We start from the raw sequence: 17491 nt of genomic DNA, 5'->3' as shown, positions 1-17491 counted from the left end.
TATTTCTGACAGACAATACTTCTCGTGCTTGGTGAAAAAAAATAAGTGGTCATTGTAGTATGATGTATTAAAACATTTATTGTTAAATTATTAGGTATTAGTACAGGCTCCTCAAAATGATCAAGTAGTTTTAATGGTGTTATGTATGTTTTATTTCCTTAAAAGTCTGAAACAAAGACCTGCTGAATAAGATGATATTTACATGTTTTATGTATTGGAGGTAGAATGTATGTAAAATACAAAAGTGTATGTTCTAAGGCCTTAAAACATGTTTATACATATTCAAACAAAACAACTGACCGAATATTTGGCCAAAATATATATTTTTAAATTTCATGACATGTTCTTTTCATTCAGTTCATTGGTAAAAGAGCATATACAGATATAAGAGTGTAAGCGCAGACAATGCATTTGCCATCGACACACACAGGGTGTGGCGCCACCATGTGGTCAGTTCCGAAATAACAAAAATCGCATTTACATTCTGCTTGCGTGACAAAACTGAAATTCCATATTACACCTCAGAAAGTCCAACCGTGTTTCTGATGAATACATAAACCAACCCAATTTACAGTCTAAAATAGGTGAGCATGACAAATCTATTATGCCACATATTCCCCACGTGTCATCATTCACTCACAGTGTGCAGAGAAAGGACACAAAAGTCCACAAAATATAAAAAGCATATAAAATGTGAGCTAGTGATTGTGGTTGAGTCTAAACGCCTGTCTTCCCCCTCACTCCATCACACAGGCCTCATCCCAGCACCTCCCCATCACTCTCTCTCTCCTCATAAAACCGGCAGCGCTCTGACGGGTCAACACTCTCCTCCAGGCACAGGCCTCCGGGCCCCAGGCGGTCCACCCCGGGCCCTTCTCCCCTCCAGGCCTCCTCCTCCTCCTCTTCCTCACCACAGCCCTCCGGCCTCTCTGTTCCGGCTTGACTGAGCGCCAGACACAGCACCTCCTTCTTCTCCTTGTAGAAGCGGAGCTCCCGGCCGGCCTGCCGGGCCTGGGCCAGCTCCCTGAGAGCCAGCTGCAGCTCGTGAGACAGGAGCCCGGGCGTCCGCCGTTCCATCTGCAGCCAGTCCAGAGCCATGTGACTGCGCATGCAGCCGTCCACCCGCTGCTGCGAGTAGTAGCTGATCACTTCCTGTTGCGCAGACACAGACTGTGTTCAAGGGAGGCCATGACGTCTCCGTTCTGCTCTCTGACCCCTCCTAACCGCTCGCATCTGCTGTCGGGCTAATAATTTTGCTTTCATTGTGCTTAGGGCGAAATGGCTTTTCTGTTCCTCAGTTTTTTCAGCATTTTTGTGTTTTTTGTTTGTTTGTTTGTTTTTTCTTTTTTACAGAAATGAAACGAACGTGGTATTTGCATGAGGGCCTACCTGGCGTCTACATTTCCTCTCTCTGAAAGCCTTCAGGGTCCCATTCCAGTGCAAGAGCTGAAACACTGTCATTATTTCCTAAAAGAAAGGGAACAGCTGTCATTTTGGGGTTTTTTTATTATGCACTTAATATACATCATTCCTAATTTGGAATTAATCTACGTTGTCACTATGCATCTATCCAGTGATTATAGTTAAACCAATCTATGAAACACAGCTCTGGTGAATAATGAGTCTCTGTCCGGTTTTATTTTGCACACTGTTACAATCAAAAGCCAATGTCATCTTGCTTTAACATTTGTTTACTCAAAATGACATAATGAAGGCTGATGAAGTCACTGTGAATGTATCAGAAACAGCTTCATTATACACCAATGGAGATTTGCCTTTTGCTAACTGTGGTTATATGTTTAAATGTATTGAATGTGGACTGATCTACATTGTCCCCGTTGAAATAAAAAGAAAAGTTTGAAAAATATTTGTCTACATGTATATTTGATATACATGTAAACAAACAGCTGCAAATATAAATATCACTGAATGCATCATTATGGTTATAAAAGAAATTGACTATATGTTCTGGAAGTGATCCACACGCTCTACTTTCAGGGAAATATGTCTCTCCATTAAAGAACCAGCCTTATATAAAACTCCAGTGATGGAGTCAATGTTCAATAGCTTCAACATTGCTTGCATTTTCATAAATCAAAGTAAATAAGCCTCTTGAAAGTTTCCTCAGTGGCCGACACAGTAGAGTTGTGGTTTCACACCTGAAATTCCAGCATGGTTTTGCCAACGTTGGCCTGCAGCATGAGGTGATAGGCTCCTACGCTGGTGCTGGGGTCAGCTGCATCCCTCATGTTGCCCTGCACACAGCGGGTCATGGTGACACACAGACCAGCATTCAGTCATCTTGACACAAATGTTGGGGGAGGAGTCAACTCACACTCCAGCCTTTCTGCTTTGTCATCAGAACCAGGTCTAATTGTTTCCAGGGAACAAAAGGCTAAGACCAATAAGAAGAAATGGCAGGAGGGTGAGCAAAGACCACACACACGCACACACACACACACACACACACACACACATGTGTGCACAAACATGAACACACAGACACGCGCACACACATACACACGCGCGCATGCACACACACACACACACTGGGAAGTCAGGGCTGAGAAAGACAGAGTGTCTTTGTGGTGCACTCTTGTGTGGTTTGGAACAAAGCCAGAGAAATGTAGGAAAGTGAAGAGTGCCTACAAACATCCATTGGGTCAGTCTCCATAAACTATATGAGCTTACAGTCTTGAAGAAAAGACCAGGAGCAACAGTGAGAACCTCCTTCACTACACAGGTTCATGGTTTCTGCCCATGGCAAATCTAATGCTGTTAAACAGTCATGAACTCTCATGGTGCGTGCGGCTTCTCCAGCTGCCCGTGTTGGTGTGGAGGGTGTGTGGGAGACTCACGCTGGTGGTGGCCACGGCCTCCTCTACGCTACAAGCCACGAACTCGGGGGTGATGCGGCGACAGGGTAATTCATTGAATGTGGAGTTCATCAGAGCAACTCGAGCTGCATCACGCCGGGCTTCGGCTTTCGTGTAGCAGTACTGACAAGGGCAGACAGAAGAGAGAGAGAGAGAGAGAGAGAGAGAGAGAGAGAGAGAGTTGCTCATATTGAAAACATTTTGAAATATGATAAATCTAACTAATTAGAGTCTGTCTACATTTTAGGTAAGGTTCTCCAAGCAACATAAACACGCTTGATTGAGCTTAAAGTTCCATAATTCCTCAGAAGCATGTGCTAAGCACATCGGTACATGCCAGTCCCATCATGGGATTATGAATCCGATTATGGCTGTGCGCACCAGAGTAGAATCAGCTTGGAAGCTAACGGAGATTAGATCAGCTCTTGGCTCATGCAGAGAGCCCAAACTGAGAGCTTCACCGGTCCTATTCGACGACTGCACATAACTGAAGCTAAGAAGAAAAAAATAAAAACATGTGAGGGAGGAGCTGTGGGAGGGGCTACGTGTGAGGGAGGAGCTGTGGGAGGGGCTACGTGTGAGGGAGGAGCTGTGGAGCATATTTATATATGCAGGTGCACTGCATCCACAGAACAAGCCCCCTCTCGGGTGTAAGCCTCCGGCCTCGGCCGGCTGATCAAAGGCACGGCGAGCCATTCATGCAGGCGGCTCACCGCAGCGCCGAAACTCCTTGGTGTGCCGCACACCCACCAAAGGGCAGCAGCTGGCCGTGAATGCTCTTTAAATAGCAACGGTCTCCAACAGCAGCTATGGTTACGGCAGGCCACGGCCATGGCTTCTGGATTATTCTGCTGCACTCGAGCGTGCAATTTGCATAACTTCGCCGATGAAGTAATTCCTCTCAAGAGTGTTGAGTAGATCCAGCACTGTTTTCACCTCTCATTTTTTTCCAGTCTATTTTACTGCTTTTTATCATTACCATTTATTTCTTATTTTATTTTTTTGTATAGCACAATAGTCAACATGATGATCACTTTTACACTATTATTCACAAACATTTGCTTATCCTAAAAAGGAAATGATAAATGTATTATAAAATGCTTCATGTTATCATCTCACTGATATCTACAGGGTTATTTTAAGATGCTGAAGGCATAAGTAAACTGAGACTGTTACTTTTGACTTTTATGCAAGCTGTGTTCTTTAAAACATTCCACTGTGGCAGAAGGAAACCTTGCTGTGCTACAGTAATTAGGTTAATAAGAACCACCTGTTCACCCTCCTGCTCTTCACACGAGAGCCTCTTCCCAGGTGCTGAGGGGAAAGTGTCAATGGGAGTGTTCGTACGCACCTGTCGGACCTTGCTTCAACGTGTCCTTCTCATCATGCCAACCTGACCGGGCCGGAACCGTCTCGAAAAAACGGACTAGAGTTTACCGCGCGATGTTGGGACAGAAGATGGTTCGACCCCCAGGGGCAGGAGTCCTTGCCCCCTGTACCGATACCCTTCGCTGCACTCTTTGATCCAACCTGGTTCACTTACCTTGAAGTTGCCGAAGCAGCTCCCTCCAGGTAAGGTGACGTAGCAGATGTATGGAGGTCCAGGTGAGGGGAGAGACTCGTAAATAACCAGGTTGTCCAAATCCACCATGACTCCCGTCACCTGCTTCTGCTCCCAGAAACGCTGAAGCATCCCCACAACGTTCACTGGCAACACAGACAAACGGGAAATATGAAGGACTGGATGAGCACAGACGTCTTTGATTGTGCTGTTTATAGAGATGCTCTCCTAAAAACTTCAAAGGGCTGGAAAGTAAGATTTAAATGCACTTTATTCAGGGCCCCAAAATCACTTCATTATATAAAAGGATAAATATATTCATTTTTCAGAGAGTGGTAAAAATGTAACAGCAGTTTAGGTACATACGAGAAACTCAGATTCCTGCAGTCCTCTTCATCTCCCATTACTGTTCATCATTAATTTAATGTTTATTCATGCGACATGTACCTTCAAAAATGCTGCCTGCCTGTGTTTGACATTCGCCTCAAAGATTGGCAGCACCAGTAATGGCTGGATTAAGGTTTTTCTGAAGTCAGACATCAGCACCAGAGATGACCAAAGAGCTCCAGATAAGGATGTGGACTCTAAAGTTTATTACACTCGAGCTGTTAACCAAGGATTTCCCTGCCTGCTGTCTGAACTGTTCATCAAAAGACGTTGGGATTAAGGAGGTGCCAAATAACCTCATTGATTTAAGCTGATATGAGATGTGGGTTCATTACTTACAATTTAAGGTTAATGTTATTAAACACAGCAAAAAAAAAAACTGATCAGACTACATAGGGTCATCTTCAATTAGCAGAGCAAAATTTATTTAAGGGTTCAGGTTCAATTTAGATTTTTTTAATTAAGTCATCTATATTGTTTACGATCTCCCAAAGACTTATAATACACAATTGTAATAATGACTCATAATTCATTATTGCCATCATTACAATATGCACATTGACATTCTGCACAGGTGTTAAGTTTATAAAAGAATAAATATTGTTTTTCTACAATTTTTCTTTTTTACGCAGTAATTTTTCATTTTTTGGTGGTTCCAGCCCTCCACTCAACCATTATGGTGTTCTTCAGGTGTGCAAAGACTTGATGTCATGGCCTGTCATTTATATCAACAGCAGTTTGAGAGCTATCCAATGTCAACACAAGAGAATGCTTATTTAACCAAAAGAGCAGGTGGTCATGCCTCACAGACCTGAGTGTGTGTTGTGGAAAGTGTCAGCGGTGGGAGGGATATCTGTGGTATGGTTTCAGCATGTTTCATTCCCAAAGTGACTGTTTGGGCAGTCTGCTTTAATCAGGTCTGTCCTTCATAGAGCGACAGGAAAATATTGTGAGGGGGAAACCCCATATATATTGTTATAAGAGGACCAAATATGTGGAAACATAGAGTTGTTTTTACAATATGGAAACATCTCTGTCTTTATTTATTTGAAAAGCACCCAGCCTTTGAAACACACTGAGTACTTCAATAAAGTATGCAGTTGTGAAATTACCAGATTTTTGCCTGACATTTAAAATGTCATATCTTTTAAAAGAACTTTTAAAAACTTAAAAAAAACTTTCAATTTCATTGTTTAGCTTGGGTTTCTTCTTGCACTTTGTCAAAAATACAAAGTTAATTGCAGGTGCATCAAAATGTGATGAAACATTTTTCATGCCAGTTGAAATTGCATATCTACATATATCTACATCTCAGAAGCAGATGACACAATAGCGCTTTGACCTTGCGTCTCACAGACGTGTTTTATAACTGGACATGCACACACTCCCTGTTTTATGAAGTGGCCGTACTCACGGTCTTTGAAGGCTCTGTCATCATCGGACTCTGGTGTGGAAGTCATCCCGGCCGTCTTCCCCAGGGCAGCGTATCTCACTCTGTCCCGCAGCCCTGCTACATGCTCCAGGGAGCAAACGTCTCGTACGCACCCGAGCTCTGATTTGGAAAGAGCTAGAGCACGAGGTTCTCTCCTCCTCTTCTCCAGCCTTGAGTGCAGGCTATGGAGTCCTGTTAAGTTAACCCTGGGGGTCCTTTTCTATGGCTGGCCCACCTTTGTCAAGAGCTGAACTAATTAGCTGTTAGGCTGGCCATCGGACTTCACCCCCCCCCCCCCCACCCCCCACCCCCAATTTCTCTCTCTCTCACTCTCTCTCACACAGACACACACACACATGCACGTGTGCACACATGCACACACACGTTCACACATACACACTCAGCCTGCTGCTGACATCCATTGTAGACAAGAAAGCAGCTCCTCCCCTCCCCTCTCTCCTCTCCTCTCCTCCCCTCTCCCCTCTCCTCTCCTCCCCTCTCCTCCTCTCCTCTCCTCCCCTCCCCTCTCCTCCTCTCCTCCCCTCTCCTCCTCTCGTCTCCCTATTCATGGCATGCCTTAGCTCTACATCATACCAATGCAGCATCTCACTCAAACGCAAGGATCAAACATATATTTTGTTGCCATTTGAGCTTTACAGCAAGTATTTTGCACTGATATTTCTTTGAAGACTGCAAACTAAATCTTACTTGTAAAAATGTGGTGCAACCCGTCTGAAGTAATAAGAAATTAAACTGTGTTTTGACTTGTGATTTCTGCTCTTCAGGAAGAGTTTCTACAAATAATCCATTGGATTTGACACTGCAGTGAGTGTAATTATCTTACATATTTATTCTTAGGACAGTCCTTCATTCACCTAACGAACAAGACGTCTGTTCCATCTTGGTTCTAATGAGCTCTTTTGCTCTGAGACTTCAGCATGAGAAATGTTTCCTGCTCTGACTCCTCATGTTAGGCAGACTGTATGAAACACGACTGAATTTAACTGTTTTGCCCAAACGGTTATTGTTCAGTGAGTAGCCCAAAGCAGTTGAAACTTGTGAATAAAGCCCTCAATATGAAGGTCCCTAGGTTCACCTTATTCAACATCTTCCTCTCGGTGAATCTACCGCCAGCCATGGCGAGGGAGAGCTAAGCTCTATTCAGAGCAGGCCACTGTCTAAAGTGCATTTTTAAATGTCTAATGCCCCCCTCCTCCTTTAACTTACCCATGTCTTTGCTTCTTGGGTTCTTCAGGAATAAGCACTCCATTCAGGACCGAGCCCCATTGTGAGTGTGCCTTGGGAAAGGGGAAAAGCATTTAGCATAAATGACAATCACTATATGGGGCGGAGTCGTCCAAATAATACAGGCGAGTGAATGACCAGTGCATGGTGACAATAAAACAAATGCACCATGCAGTTATAACACAGCAGCGCTCACTAGGAAATGCACTATAAATCATGTTTGTTAGACTTTTTGCTCACTTATATAACTGGAATAGATGCAAAGACATTGCAGAACAAATAACCACCTAGGGTGGAAAACGCCTGCCTAATAGTTTAACCTAAGCTAACCGTGGGCTTGACATTCTGTTTATAAAGTGTGTGTGTGTGTGTGTGTGTGTGTGTGTGTGTGTGTGTGTGTGTGTGTGTGTGTGTGTGTGTGTGTGTGTGTGTGTGTGTGTGTGAGGGCACGTGTGGGAGAAGCTCTTACATATACTGCATTCTCTTATTTTCGGCACGATCCATGGACGTCTACATAGTTCTTATCCCCATCATGGTAAAAGACTTTGCTCTGTCTACACAGGAAATAACACTGTCTGGATGGGAAACATAAAGACAGACTATGGCTGCCCCAGTGTCCTTGGCTATTGATATAGAACTCCCCACTCGTACACCTCAACATAAAAACTGGTCTTTTCTCAAGGCGAAACCTTCCATTATAATGCAAAAACATTCATCCAATACCCATGGTAAAGTTTCAAGAATGTGCTTTACATTGCTTTACGTAAGCCATCACTTACATTACGATCTGATTGAGGGATCAGGACCTGACCAAGTAGAGTGAGAGGTTGTGTTGACATAACCTGCTGCCTTCCTGGATGAAGTGGCCCTTGTTTAAGCCTCCCGCTGTGGGAAATGTAAACGGTGACACATGGGAGACTGCCCCGTGCTTGGCACCCCCTCCACATGGGGGTGCTGGGAGAAGCTGCTCTGTGTTGCTGAACTGAGATCAGTTTTTGATTTCCCCCAAGGTGGTTCAGGTACATGTTCAGTAAAAGGAGCTGATTATAGGTCAGAGAGAATGAAAGTGCAGGGGATATGTACATACACTATATAAAGAAGTTCCAGATTTTAGATGGTAAAACAAAAACCTGCAAAATACAGTCACAACATAAAGAGAGTATATGGCAGTTAGCACTGCAGAACTGATATTTCCCAGACCCAGACATGTCCTGATAAGGTACACTACAGTCAGTCATGGTGGTGATTAGGGAACCAGTCTTATGACTGGAGGGTTGGTGGTTTGATTCCCAAATCTGAGGCCATGACTGAGGTGCCCATGATCAAGGCACCTAACCCCAACTGCTCCCCGGGTGCCGGGCTAGGGCTGCCCACCGCTCTGGGCATGTGTGCACCACAGCCCCATAGTAATCACTAGTGTGTGTGTGCGTGTGTGTGTGTGTGTGTGTGTGTGTGTGTGTGTGTGTGTGTGTGTGTGTGTGTGTTCTAACCGCACGGATGGGTAAATGTGAAGGACAAATTTTGATTAGGGTGAAAATCAGAATTGACAAATACCCCATAGCGGTTAGAAAGGAATGTGACATATGATTTTGTTCAGGAAATATATGTATAATAAAATAATATTGAACATACATACATCACTCAATGTCACATGACACAGAACTCTAGAAACTAACCAGACAAGTGCCCAGGTGATCATAAAGTATGGTATATAAGTCAAAAGTCAGTTTAATTTAAATAGCCCTTTTTGCAAAACATGTTGCTAAAAAGCAGCCATACAAATGTTTGGGTCCAGATCTCTATTGAGCAAGACAGTGGTCACAGAGGCAAGGAAAAATTCTCTGGTCAGATTAAGAAAGAAACTTTGAGAAGACTATGATTTAAGAGGGAAGCCGTCCTCGTTGGGGGACCAAGCTAATAAGGTGCTAGACGACATTAAATACAGTCCATGTGAGTTCAAAAAAGCAAATGTCTACAGCATTACATATTGTCAGATTTATTTATTGTACATTGTAAGTGGAGGAGTCTTGGCTTCTCGGGGTGGGGTGGGGGGTGTATAAGGGGGGGTTAGCTGCTTCAGCTAGTGAGTGGAGGGAAATGTTAGTTTATTTAATGAACTGGGGATCAGCATGAAGCTCCTGTAGGTTTTTCTGTAGCAGTAAAATGGAGCACCAGAGGGTGAACACGGTCCTGAGGACATGGTCCAGAGGGCGTGGTCCAGAAGACACGGTCCTGAGGACACAGTCCAGAAGACAGGGTTCTGAGGACACGTTCCTGAGGGCATGGTCCAGAGGACACGGTCCTGAGAACACGGTCCTGAGGACACGGTCCACAGGGCACGGTCCACAGGACACGGTCCAGAGGACACGGTCCTGAGGGCACGGTCCTGAGGACACGGTCCTGAGAACACGGTCCTGATAACACAGTCCTGAGGGCACGGTCCTCACTCCCTGACACGGTGCATTTCACCCATACCATTGTCACAATCCAGAGTTAATGCATGAAATGGACAGACAATAGTGTCAATATCTCAGATTACCAGAAAGCTCTATGACCGGTGGCCCTGGGCACTGCATCTTTATATAAAAAGAAAAGTAACCAAAGGCCTGAGTAAAAAAGTATTTGACCTAGATATAAAAATTCAATAGTCCTTTAATACAGTTCAATAAGAGATGGTATGTGTGCAGGACTGGAGCTAACCACATGTACATGGATTAGATAAACCTGCATGCTAAGATGGAAAAGGACATTGTCTCACTAATCCAGTTAAATAGGACCTAGAGGAGTTTGGGATTTCATTTGAACTGGAGAACTGTGGCTTACTCATAGCAAAAAATAGGAAAATTGATCTGGAGTAGAGCACCCACGGTTTCCAGAGATCATTTTGGAAACGATTCTCTTCTCAAATTCTGTTTTCAGTCCATATGGTGGCAGTAGTGTTGCGTGAACTCAAGAGCTGTTTCAAAGGGCATTCCCCACAAATGACCGTCTACACCGCCACCTAGGGGCCCGACCGTGACACTACACTGAAAATAAGGGTTAGCGGCTGTTATGGTTTATCCCCATTTTTACCCGTCCTCTAAATGGGGAAAAATATCAAATGCCAAACCGGCACAAGATGAACGAAGCTGACCACGACAAAATCGGTGAGTGTCCAGTCGCGAGTATTGAGGGACGGTTGTTTTCTCTTTCTATACGGTGTAAAACGTGTGGATTTAGGCGTATTAAAAGAAAGACAAAAGAAAACGCTGCTCGTTGTTGGTGGCCGTTAGCCGACTGAGCTAGCGAGTTTTGTGGAGTTGAACGCGGTATTATGTGTTATATGTGGCTAGCTGGCTACTTCCAGTCGGCTAGTCTGAGGTAACTGCTAGTCTGAGGTAACGGTACTAGTCTGAGGTAACTGCTAGTCTGAGGTAACGGTACTAGTCTGAGGTAACGGTACCAGTCTTAGGTAACGGTACCAGTCTGAGGTAACCTCTAGTCTGAGGTAACGGCTAGTCTAAAGTAACCTCTAGTCTGAAGTAACCTCTAGTCTGAGGTAACGGCTAGTCTGAGGTAACCTCTAGTCTGAGGTAACCTCTAGTCTGAGGTAACCTCTAGTCTGAGGTAACGGCTAGTCTGAGGTAACTTCTAGTCTGAGGTAACGGTACTAGTCAACCTCGCTAGTTTACGTGACGTTAGATGTTGGGCTTATGAGTGAACTTCGCGGTCTAATACCGCGAACATACCAGGAAAACTAAGACAGATGTGCACATCGATGGTTTAATCGGGTCTTTATTCGTGCTGGTTTATTCGTGCTGGTTTCTCCTCAACAGGTGCGATGTGACGCGCATTAGCATAGTTAGCATGTCTATGGTTCTGGTCTCGCGAGCGCGCCAGCAGCCCAAACGTGTCCGGCTAACTACGAGTGTAAAATAAGATTTAGAAAATCCCCGATTTTCCAAGACGCACAAAAAAATACGAGAACCCTGTTATAATATTGGTGAAAGTGTGCTGACATTGGTGTCACTTTTTTTTTTCTTTGACAGGAAATGTGTGCCTCGCCCAGGCTGAAGATGGGTTGTGCTGAGAGGAGCTAGGGTTTGGTTTGAACTTGGGGGTCATGGACTCTCTTGATAGCGAGGAGAGACGGTTCTGGAGGGGCGTTAGGGGGTAATAATAGCTGACAAAAGAAGACAAAGTGTCCTCTTGGTGGAGATTTGTTTTTGCAGATGAAGACAGAACAGAGACAACGTGTCTGGTAAAGCAAAACAAGTTTATTAAAAGGGAAATGATGAGTGTTCTGTGTACTTGGCACACACACACACACACACACACACATATATATATATATATATATATATATATATATATATATATATATATATATATATATATATATATATATATGTATGTGTGTGTAATAGTATTTTTATTGTATTTTATGAATTTATTACATTTTATTTAATAAATCTTAAATAGAAATATTGATGTTGAATTATAATCTTTTGTTTATTTATTTTTCGCTTAGATTAATCATGATTCCCATCACTGAACTGCGGTACTTTGTGGATACCCAGCCTGCGTACCGTATTTTGAAGCCATGGTGGGATGTGTTCACAGACTACCTGTCTGTTGTGATGCTGATGATCGCAGTATTTGGAGGAACTTTGCAAGTCACTCAAGACAAAATGATCTGCCTACCCTGTAAATGGGTTGTCAACAAAACCTGTCGGAAGTATTTTGAGCCAAGCTATTCTGTGCCCTTAGCCCTTGAGCCACAAGGAATACAATATGACCTCGACAGACACCAGTATAATTACGTGGATGCCGTGTGTTATGAAAACAAGCTTCATTGGTTTGCTAAGTATTTCCCATATTTGGTGCTACTGCATACACTCATCTTCCTGGCTTGCAGCAACTTTTGGTTCAAGTTTCCTTGGACTAGCTCCAAGCTGGAGCACTTTGTCTCGATTCTTTTGAAGTGTTTTGATTCGCCATGGACCAACCGAGCGCTGTCTGAGACGGTGGTGGAGGAAAGTGACCCCAAAGCCCTGGGCAAGACCAATGGCTCCATCGATAAAAAAACATCGTGCGCAAGCGAAGACGTGGAGGCCAACGTTCCCATACTGTCCGCGACCAAATCGCGTCTCGAGCAAGGGATCGTCGACCACTCAGAAACGGGGGTTCTGGACAGGAAGGAGGGGGAGCAGGCCAAAGCCTTGTTCGAGAAGGTTAAGAAGTTCAGGCTTCACGTTGAAGAAGGAGACATAGTGTATAGACTTTACATCCGACAGACCATCATCAAAGTCGTGAAATTCATCCTTATTATCTGTTACACTGGTTACTACGTTCGCAACATTCAGTTCAATGTGGACTGCAGTGTGAATATCGAGAATCTCACTGGATATCAGATGTATAATTGTGCCCATCCCCTTGCTACGCTTTTCAAAATACTAGCGTGCTTTTACATAAGTCTCGTTGTGGTGTACGGTGTGATCTGTGTGTACACCCTCTGCTGGATGCTGCGACGTTCCCTCAAGAAATACTCGTTTGAATCGATCAGGGAAGAGAGCAGCTACAGCGACATTCCAGACGTGAAAAATGATTTTGCCTTCATGATGCACATGATCGACCAGTACGACCCGCTGTACTCCAAACGCTTCGCGGTGTTCCTCTCCGAGGTCAGCGAGAACAAACTCCGTCAGCTTAACCTCAACAACGAGTGGACTCTGGAGAAGCTGCGACAGAGGATCACGAAGAACTCTCAAGAGAAGTTGGAGCTGCACCTTTTCATGCTCAGTGGAATCCCAGACACTGTGTTCGACCTGCTGGAGCTCGAAGTGCTCAAACTGGAGCTCATTCCTGACGTCACCATCCCCCCAATTATTGCCCAGCTCGTCAACCTGAGGGAGATGTGGCTGTATCACACACCAGCTAAAATCGAAGCGCCAGCCCTCGCTTTCCTGAGAGAAAACATAAAATCGCTGCATATAAAGTTCACCGACATCAAGGAGATTCCTCTTTGGATCTACAGTCTGAAGAACCTGAGCGAGCTGCACCTCACAGGGAACCTCAGCGCAGAGAACAATCGTTACATCGTTATCGACGGTCTGCGTGAGCTCAAACGACTTAAAGTTCTCCGGCTGAAAAGCAATCTGACCAAGCTACCACAAGTGGTGACTGACGTTGGAATGCACCTGCAGAAGTTGTCCATCAACAACGAAGGCACTAAGTTGATGGTTCTCAATAGCTTGAAGAAGATGGTCAACCTGACCGAGTTGGAGCTCCTTCGCTGTGACCTCGAGCGCATCCCTCACTCCACCTTTAGCCTGCACAACCTGCAGGAGATCGACCTGAAGGACAACAACCTAAAGACCATTGAGGAGATCATGAGCTTCCAGCATCTCCACAGACTCGTCTGCCTGAAGCTTTGGTACAACCAGATTGCCTACATCCCCATCCAAATAGGCACACTCACCAATCTGGAGCGCCTCTATTTGAATCGAAACAAGATCGAGAACATGCCAAGCCAGCTGTTTTTCTGTCGCAAGCTGAGGTATCTCGACTTGAGTCACAACAATCTAACGGACATCCACGCCGACATCGGACACCTTCAGAATCTTCAGTATTTTGCTGTAACTGCCAACAGAGTGAGTTTGTAAGGAATCCTGCCTCCTAGTGGTCCTTGATTGACAGAACTGCTTTTTAGCTGCCTCTAAATCAGGGGTAATCAATTAAATCTTTCCGCGGTCCATTTTTGGCAGATAGCTCAGACCTTAGGTCCGGGTCCGCGGTGGCGAACGAAAGTTGTTTGGGGGGGGGGGTGAACGTAACACTCGTCTGAAAATAAATTCTCCGGTTTAAAATATAGTCTCCCGTTAAAATTTTTTTGGCATTTGGGTCCGTATCCAGTTAATCAGGAATGTGATTGGGTCCGGACAGGTGATACCTGCTCTAAATAATATATCATAGGAATAATGCCTTTTGAATGAGTTTTGTGTTAAGCTTGTTTTTCTTTTTTTTTAACCTACCCTAGCTATTTTTCTCATGGATGTATATGCATATTCAATATAGAATACGTATATGCATGTTCATTATAGTATACGCATATTTATTATAACGTTCAATAAATAACATTTTTGTCCCTCCACCAGATTGAGAAACTTCCTCCTGAGCTGTTTCAGTGTAAGAAGCTGCGGACGCTGAACCTGGGCAACAACTGCCTGCTGTCCCTGCCCTCTCGCTTTGGGGAGCTGACCAACCTGACCCAGCTGGAGCTGAGGGGCAACCGGCTGGAGGGTCTGCCCGTGGAGCTGGGGGACTGCCGCCTGCTCAAACGCTCCGGCCTCATTGTCGAGGAGGGCGTCTTCAACACTCTGCCCAGGGAAGTCAAGGAGCAGTTCTGGAGAACCGATAAAGAGGCGGCTTGAAGCCACTGCAGGGGCCAGCACGAAGGCCCCCAGGGTTAGAACACAGAGCAGTCCAGAGCAGAATTTCACCCGGCATGTTATCTGATTAGTGATGTATTTGAACGTCGAGGCGGGGTGGGGGGCGTTGGTTCTCTCAAATCCAAATCAACAGTTATTTATATATTGTGGGAGTAATGCGCTGTATTGTGCGGACTCCTCATGGGATGACGTGAAGTGGTTTGGAGATGCTAAAAGATCTGTGGCTGTAGGGGTGTAAAGGTGGGAGACTGGAATCACTGGGAGGTGTTGAGCATCTTTGCCTTAATTACAGTGTGCTGTGCAGTGGTGAGGTCACTCTTAAAGTAAGTCCAGCATGCACATTTACAGTATTGTGAGCTGGTGTGTCATGAGCACTTTATGGTTGCCTGTTTGGGGGGAAAAAAATTTCAAAAGGAGTTTAGCTATTTAACATGGCAAGACTAAACTAAAAAAAACCCACAGACACTGTAATGTTTCCATATTAATTCTACAGGAAGAAATAGCATGTTTAATTCAACCAAAAACACATGTGTCATTTGTCACAGTTACAGTTGTACAATTTGTAAAAAAAAAAGTCTTTGTGGAGGAAACGACACTTAATATAAACTAACGTTGATTAGTTATTACTCGTTCGTTATGTAACTCATTAAAATGCATGAGAAGAACTGGAAAGTAGCTAGTTATGTGGATGTGTACACGAGTACACTAGTATATTGTCTCCTTTAGCACTGTAACTAAAGAGACATTTTAGCAACAGGTTGGATAGCAGATGGGAAGTATGTAAAATATACTCGTTTTATTCTGGAAGGACAATGTACTGCAGGGTATGAAATCTTGTCCTGTATTTAGTGCACTCAACTCTTCTGTCAATGAAACCCATTGTTTATCAAATACAGGAGTCTGGCAACCACGCTACTAATATTTGTGCTGCCATGTTTCTTATGTTTTGTCTTGTACTGAAATCACAGATTTCTTTCTATGTGTCTAAGACATTTTTCCTAATGTAACTGTTTTGTTATTTAGCACATTACCAACTCTTGATTTAATGTAGAAAACCACAAGCACATTGAAAATGTCATCAGGAGTCAAGTGGACATTTGCTTCTAGACGAAGCATTTGGATAAATGTGAAGCAGAAATGACTTCTCTATGTTCTGAGCTCCTTCTCACGGTGTGACAGCACCTTACTTTCACCAGAGTACATGGTGTAAAATGCTCATAGGAAATATTGTTACTTTCAGCCAAAGGTTCACTTTTTTGTTAGGCTGTGTCACTGTTTTATTTTACACTAAAGGACAAACGGGCCATGCTGAGTGGTGATTTGTCCACACAACATTGCACTTAACATTAGTGTTATTCAGACGTTTGTTTTAATATTTAATAACAATGTAATGCTGATGAGACAATCACAGATGTTTGGTGACATGTTGGCCAACGCACAGTGCAAGCATTTGATGATTTTCTCTGAGTATTTCAGACATGTCTGTCATTAACACCATGTGTGTTAACTCAAATGCTTGACTTGACCCTTTTAAGCTGTACTGACATTCAGAAGGTGACACTCGAGCAGACCGAGCTGTTTGTGTTCCTCCAGCTGATGTCTTACCTTACCCCAGTACAGTTTCATTTTGGACCTGATTTCTCCCACCTGCTTTTCATTTAAGAGCTTAAAGTTTTACTCAGGTAAATTCCACTCAACTTTGTACAGTTACTTTTAAAATTTTCAACTATATTTTTTTTATTTAAAGGAATATGTGTAATGAATTTTCTAATACATCATTTATTACTTTGGTTTTATTTATATGAAATGTTCATTTCAGTTTTTATTTTATTATATTTTTTACAGTTAATGTTTTGTACAAAACTTGTTCACTCATTACTAACTCTTGGTTTTAATTGATCAATAACATTGCCAGTTTATAATGTAGTTTGCATAACCTGAGGTAGAGAAATTGTTGCTTGTTGATAAAATGCATAATACATGTATTGAAGTAGATTAAAGTGAGCTGAGGGAAAAAAAGGTTTTTAGTTCCAGAATTGCATAATAAAGTCTGGGGGAAAACATTTATATGGTTGATCTATGATTATGATCTACTGATTTACATATTTAACATATTTATCTGCAAAAACTGTGAACTTTGGCTTTTGAATACATTACATTTTATAGTTCCATTAAACAACTGACCTAGCTGACTCTAAGCAATATAATTTCTTATTCTGTATTCATTAAACCCTTTTGTTTTAGACATTACTGCATAGGATCTTGGGACTGAATTACGAAAGGCCACAACAGCACCAAATAGAGCTGTATATTAGCTAGTGTGACAATATTGCTTACTAGTTTTTTTTTATATATATGTCTTCAGTGTGTGGATCATTTAAGATATGTCAAACTATTTCTCCAACGTTTTGTCCTTTCAAGGAAATGTTGTGTCCCATGCCTAAATAAACCCACATTTAATGTTTGAACCCATTGTTTCTTATCATTTGTATTTTTATTCAATTCTATTTGAAATGTTTTAGAATTAGACCTATAACGTTTGTCAGTACTGGGGTGCAAT

At 43.3% G+C, this 17491-nt stretch overlaps 2 protein-coding genes across 4 annotated transcripts; one reads left to right on the top strand and one right to left on the bottom strand.

Annotated features, from left to right (window-relative positions):
• Positions 1–113: 113 nt before the first annotated feature.
• lix1 (limb and CNS expressed 1) lies at positions 114–6487 on the bottom strand. The gene is made up of 6 exons (XM_076998115.1): positions 6239–6487; positions 4420–4583; positions 2859–2999; positions 2160–2255; positions 1390–1467; positions 114–1152 (listed from the first exon to the last, which is right to left on the bottom strand). The coding sequence occupies exons 1-6, from the start codon at positions 6282–6284 to the stop codon at positions 757–759; spliced, it is 921 nt and encodes a 306-aa protein (XP_076854230.1). The 5' UTR covers positions 6285–6487; the 3' UTR covers positions 114–756.
• Positions 6488–10488: 4001 nt separating this feature from the next.
• On the top strand, positions 10489–17403 carry lrrc8ab (leucine rich repeat containing 8 VRAC subunit Ab). Of its 3 annotated transcripts, none has more exons than XM_076998101.1 (4): positions 10489–10647; positions 11530–11741; positions 12012–14133; positions 14638–17403. In XM_076998101.1, exons 3-4 carry the CDS (start codon positions 12019–12021, stop codon positions 14911–14913), a joined length of 2391 nt encoding a protein of 796 aa, XP_076854216.1. In that variant the 5' UTR covers positions 10489–10647; positions 11530–11741; positions 12012–12018; the 3' UTR covers positions 14914–17403. The 3 variants fall into 3 exon arrangements, with proteins under 3 accessions (XP_076854216.1, XP_076854218.1, XP_076854217.1); XM_076998103.1 differs by lacking the exon at positions 10489–10647 and adding an exon at positions 10725–10878; XM_076998102.1 differs by lacking the exon at positions 10489–10647 and adding an exon at positions 10935–11316.
• The last annotated feature ends 88 nt before the right edge of the window (positions 17404–17491 follow it).

The sequence above is a fragment of the Brachyhypopomus gauderio genome, chromosome 3, assembly GCF_052324685.1.
Source record: "Brachyhypopomus gauderio isolate BG-103 chromosome 3, BGAUD_0.2, whole genome shotgun sequence".
NCBI classification, from domain to species: domain Eukaryota; kingdom Metazoa; phylum Chordata; class Actinopteri; order Gymnotiformes; family Hypopomidae; genus Brachyhypopomus; species Brachyhypopomus gauderio.
This window is presented reverse-complemented; position numbering and strand designations above follow the sequence as displayed.

What these genes read in the sequence shown, in the direction of transcription:
- lix1 (XM_076998115.1), bottom strand. Translation starts at nt 6,284, where the DNA reads ATGACTTCCACACCAGAGTCCGATGATGACAGAGCCTTCAAAGACC. An exon ending in TGACAGAGCCTTCAAAGACC is followed by an intron (nt 4,584 to 6,238) that starts GTGAGTACGGCC and finishes CTGTGTTGCCAG; the next exon opens with TGAACGTTGTGGGGATGCTT. An exon ending in AAACCATGCTGGAATTTCAG is followed by an intron (nt 1,468 to 2,159) that starts GTGTGAAACCAC and finishes CCTTTCTTTTAG; the next exon opens with GAAATAATGACAGTGTTTCA.
- lrrc8ab (XM_076998101.1), top strand. Translation starts at nt 12,019, where the DNA reads ATGATTCCCATCACTGAACTGCGGTACTTTGTGGATACCCAGCCTGCG. An exon ending in TTGCTGTAACTGCCAACAGA is followed by an intron (nt 14,134 to 14,637) that starts GTGAGTTTGTAA and finishes TCCCTCCACCAG; the next exon opens with ATTGAGAAACTTCCTCCTGA.